The sequence below is a fragment of the Pteropus vampyrus genome, unplaced genomic scaffold (assembly GCF_000151845.1).
Source record: "Pteropus vampyrus isolate Shadow unplaced genomic scaffold, Pvam_2.0 Scaffold37, whole genome shotgun sequence".
Classification (NCBI taxonomy): Eukaryota; Metazoa; Chordata; class Mammalia; order Chiroptera; family Pteropodidae; genus Pteropus; species Pteropus vampyrus.
In genome coordinates, this window is record NW_011888818.1 from 7849098 (window position 1) to 7853795 (window position 4698).

The window sequence follows — 4698 nt, forward strand, 5'->3', positions numbered from 1 at the left end:
ATGTTGGTCCTACGCCCACCCCACTGAAAACTGGGACCATGGGCCAGATGGACATTACCAGGAGGGCCCCCAACAGGCCTCCAGAGGAGCTGGGACCCATTTAGAGCATGTAGACAAGGGGCAGAAATGGGAATCCGAGAGCCAGGGAAAGGACCCCTCCCTGAGGGCCAGAGTGACTCAAGTCAGGCCCTAAAGGCTGGATGCTCTTTGAACAAGTCAAGGGTGAGCAAAGGGTAGTAAAGACTGGTCAGTACAGGCAAAGGCATGAAGAAAGAACAGGTGCCTGGGGATGCCCATTTCGGCCAACTTTGAACGTGGGCAGGACTTGGTGAAAAAGGCACACAGCCCCAAGACAACTCCCCGGGAAACAAGGCCAGCACTCTGAGTTTGGGTTAATGGCCTCGGGAACAACCCTGGGCCCAGTAAACAAGGGAGTAGGTCATGGACTATGTATCAGAGACATTATTGTACTCCAGGCATTAATAAAGGACAATTCGCCTTTTATTTGTATCTGCCTTTGACACGTACAAAAACTCTCAAGGGTCCCTTTCCCCGATCTGGAGGATAAAGGGTAGATTCTGGAGGGAGAAGGCTTTAGAACGAGGTCATGAAATTCAACAGAAGGTCCTGAGTCTCCGAGTAAGGGGTATCCCTGTGGGCCAGAACCTGCACTGTCTTCCCTCCCTGCCAGGCTATCTGTGAATCCGCTGGGCCCTCCAATTTGACACGGCTTACCCACCTCTCTCCATGGACTGGCCATGGGCAAGAGACCCAACCCCCTCTCAACGTTTCAGCTTCTTGTCCTGCTTTTCCCATCCCCATCCCTAAAATTCCAGTTCTGGAGAAAACACCAACATCATAACTTCTCTCTCTCAAGCCTCCTAACTCAGGGTGCTCAAACAGACCCCTGAGAACTGGGCACCCCAGTGACCTGAAGCAGGCACAGCTTACAGGGTCTGAGGAAGGATAGTAGGCATCACTGCTTTATCTATGTAAAGCACAGTTGGCGGTGCCACTGTGGCAGAATGTGGGAGTAGGGCTCCTGGGTGTGCCTGAAAGAGGAGGAAGAGAGCCTCAGGAAGCCGAGGCTTATTCATCATAGAAGTCAACATGGACTCCAGACTTGAACACGTCCTTTTGTAGCAAGCTTAGCAGTTTCTGGGCTGATATCTTACAATCCACCAGTTTCCCCTTTGTCTTCATTTCCTGTAGACTTTTTCGCATGTCTGGGTCCACGGAGGTCTCCCGGGCCAACTGCTGCATGTCTGTGTCCAGGGGCCCTAGAGGATGAAGAGCAGATGATGAGGGGGCACAGCTGAGGCAGGGGCCCTGCTGTGTGTGAAGCGGGGTGGAGTCATGTCTGGCTAGAGGCAACACCTCATCTTGGCTGACATGTGAGGTCAGGGTCACCAAAGGCTCCACTCTGTCACTATTGAGCTCCAGACTCACTCGAATTCCAATGCCCACTGAACACGGTCCCTCTACACAACCGCATTTACAACCAAGAATATCATCTTCTGTCCAACCAGCGCCTCCTTGAGGAGATGTGAGAGAACTCTTACAGGCACTCTATGTTTAATATAGGAATCACAGCACCCCAGAATTTGGAGTTAATGGGCCTCAGGGGCAGAAAATAAGGAATCTCAGGGTTGGAGAGAGAACTGGCCTCCTGATCTTTGAGTTTTTCAAGTAGCTGTGCACCCTGGTAAGCGGGTACTGCTACCTTTCCAAACAGCACATTCTCCCTTTGGACACCTGTTAGAACATTCTCCCAGAGACTGAAATGAAAACCTGACTGGCCTCAGCCTTCATCCAGGCCTTGGTGGCCACAAAAAAAGGTCAACTTCCTTATAATTCTCAGGCAGTCAGTCTCCTAAGATCTAACCCAGTCACAAGGCATTTTGGAGTCTGCTCCACTCCAGGCTATGGTTTTTATTGCTCACTGTTGATTGAATCCTAGGTTGAGCTCAGAGTGGGTGCTGAGTTGAATGCTGGCTGGAAGAATAACTGTGTATGTGTCAGGGAGCGGGGACTTGGTACTGGAGAGCATGAGGAAGTAGAAATGGCATTGATTATGAGCCGGAGGCAAATTTTGATCCTGGCTCTGCAACAGCTGGGTTTTGGTCAGGTCATTCTATCTCTTTGACCCCAAGGTGCCAAGGGGAATAGACTACTGGATCTCTATCTAAGTTGCTCAGACATTACACAATAGCTATGTTACAACCTTCTAATTCCAGCAACTTCGAGCCTAGGATAGACGCCTCACTTAAGAAAGGCATAGTGGCATCTCAGGTGATGAGAAACTAGACAAAGTGTCACAAGACCCCCTACACTTTAACTTCTGTGAGCACAGGAGCCCTATCTTATTTACCCCAGCACCTCCCTCCACAACCTTCCAGCACAATTCAGGATTCAACGACGTCTGTCTGTTCTTCATTCGACTAATATTTTCTCAGATTGACTCAGTGGGACACTTCATGAAACACAGTCCCTGCCTTCGAGGCTTTCCTATCAAGAGAGAGAACTATACATATGAAGATAATACAGTGTGTTAACTCCTATCTAACAATTAGACAGTACTTCACAGTTAGGGATTATTTTCACATATATTACCTCGTTCAGTCCTCCAAACTGCCCCGAGTAACAGTTGGGCTCTTCTTTATTTTACATAAGGAAATGGAGTACAGGGTTGGAATTTAAACCCTAATTGCCTCTCAAACTCTGGCCCCACCCTCCAGTCCAGGCAGCTCCCCACTCTCTCTCTATGGCTCCCTGACCCTGCCAGCTCTAACTTCCTTGGAGCCTGTATTTCCCTTAAGGAGTGACAGATCATGATTCAGGGACAATATACTCTGTGGGCCCTTTTTTAGAAGGGACAGACTAGACACCTTGACCAGCCCCCAGAGGGGAACCAGCTTGTTCTGGGGGACGGGGACGGCAGTAATGCTCCACCTACCTGGAGCATAGCTCAGTACCCTCACACTCGGTTCCTCTGTGGCCAGGACTTGGAACATCATGTTACGGGCAGCCTTCCCTGCACAATACAGTGTCCAGCCCTTGAAGGGCTGCAGAGCACAGAGGGATGAGATGTTAACCACCGTCCTGCTGAGGCCAGGACTGTCCGGGAAGGCCTTCAGGATACTGGAAGTCAGGCAGAGCATAGAGGTCAAGTTCAGAGCCCAGTAGCTGTTCATTTCATCTGGGTCAGCCAGGTCCACGAAGCCTTTGGACACAAGAGTGCCTGAAATACCAGACATTAAGAATCACCTAGTAAAAGTAGGGCTTTCTTTTCCCCCAGCTCTCTCCAAATTCCTCCAGAAACCCCCTTCCCATCCAGACTTGAGGAGGAGTCTCACAGGGGCTTCTGAAGATGCCTCTTTTCCCAGTTCTGCGCGCGCACAGACACACAGAGACCATGGGCACCCACGCACCTCACGTTGCAGACTGAGAAGGCCCCGCTTTGGGACTGTGGGATAACTCGGGGCCATTTGGAGAACTGGAGAAATTTACTTGTGCTGGGAGATCCCATGCCCTGACTCACGCCTCCGCAAGAGGGCGCTGAGTAAGGCGAACTGGAAACTTCCCGGGAGTTTCGGAAAACCAGGCCTTTAAAAGGGAAAGTGGGGGGGGGGGGGGAGGGGACGGCGCGGGGAAGGATGAAATGAGCCGATTCGACAGCACTGGGTCTTTCTCCACACCTTGCTGAAACAACTAGGTGTTTCGGGCGTCATTTCTGACTCCTTAGTTGTCACCTTGAAAATTCCAAGCGGTGGGGGCAATGAGAGGGAGAAAGGAAAGGATGCTAACTGGGCATTCCAAGCGCTCACAAGGGGAGTCCGCCCCGTCCCTCCCCCTCAGGCGGGCGTCTTACCCGCATTGTTGATCAGCAGCACCCGCTGCAGCCCATCGGGCCTGGGGAGCTCGCGCAGGGCGCCGAGAAGCCGCTGCAAGCCGGCCTCGGAGCCCAGGTCGGCAGGCACCCGCACCACACGTAGGCCGGGCTGCCCGGCGCCCAGCTCGGCCTCCAGCTGCTGCAGCGACTCATCGTTGCGGGCGTTTAGGACCAGCATGGAGCCGGGCGACAGCAGCGGGGCCAGGAGCAGGGCCAGCGCCCGGCCGAAGCCGCGGGAGGCCCCTGTAAGCACGCACACAACGCGCCCCAGGCCACCCTCCTGGCCACGGCCAACCTCCATTTTTCGTACTTTCTCACGCAGGAACCTCAGAAACTGCGGGGAGCTGGGCGGCTGCGGGGGGCGGGGCCGCGGAGGGCGTAGGCGGGCGCCCCGCCCGGCGAGGGCGGGAACCCAGGGCTTCCGGCGGACGTGACCTTGGCCGCTGGTTGCTGAAGTGGAGCTACCTGCCGCGTAGGAGTCGGCGCGAAAGGACTAAACCAAAAGGGCGTGGAGGCGCGGCTCCCCGCTGGAAATGCCAGCCCAGTTCTGAGCTGGGCACTGCCACACGTTCAGTCCACAGCTGGGACGCGTTCTCCTCCCACGTCCAGATCCAACTTTCTGGCACAAGTGACCTCCTGCTAGTCAGGCTATTTTGCTCCGTGCTGGGCGTTCACGAACGAGGCCAGCGTCAGCCCTGAATGAAGCCCATGCCAGTTTCAGGCTTGGGATCCCTGCTGGGCTTGGGAGCTCGCTTCCCTGTGCGTTACAGGCGCCACCTGCGGGAGAACCGTAGCCGCTTCTCTAA

At 54.0% G+C, this 4698-nt stretch overlaps 1 protein-coding gene across 2 annotated transcripts; it reads right to left on the reverse strand.

Moving 5' to 3' along the window:
• Positions 1 to 483: 483 nt before the first annotated feature.
• Positions 484 to 4275, reverse strand: SPR (sepiapterin reductase). 2 transcript variants are annotated; one of them, XM_011358164.2, is made up of 3 exons: positions 3872 to 4267; positions 2957 to 3241; positions 484 to 1280 (listed from the first exon to the last, which is right to left on the reverse strand). In XM_011358164.2, exons 1-3 carry the CDS (start codon positions 4191 to 4193, stop codon positions 1090 to 1092), a joined length of 798 nt encoding a protein of 265 aa, XP_011356466.1. In that variant the 5' UTR covers positions 4194 to 4267; the 3' UTR covers positions 484 to 1089. The 2 variants fall into 2 exon arrangements, with proteins under 2 accessions (XP_011356466.1, XP_023385262.1); XM_023529494.1 differs by lacking the exon at positions 484 to 1280 and adding an exon at positions 1287 to 2508 and having other exon boundaries at positions 3872 to 4275.
• Between the last annotated feature and the right edge of the window lie 423 nt (positions 4276 to 4698).

Coding starts and splice junctions, on each gene's coding strand:
- SPR (XM_011358164.2), bottom strand. CDS start 4,193: ATGGAGGTTGGCCGTGGCCAGGAGGGTGGCCTGGGGCGCGTTGTGTGC. Junction 3,242..3,871: donor GCTGCTGATCAACAATGCGG/GTAAGACGCCCG, acceptor CTGGTATTTCAG/GCACTCTTGTGTCCAAAGGC. Junction 1,281..2,956: donor GGTACTGAGCTATGCTCCAG/GTAGGTGGAGCA, acceptor TTCATCCTCTAG/GGCCCCTGGACACAGACATG.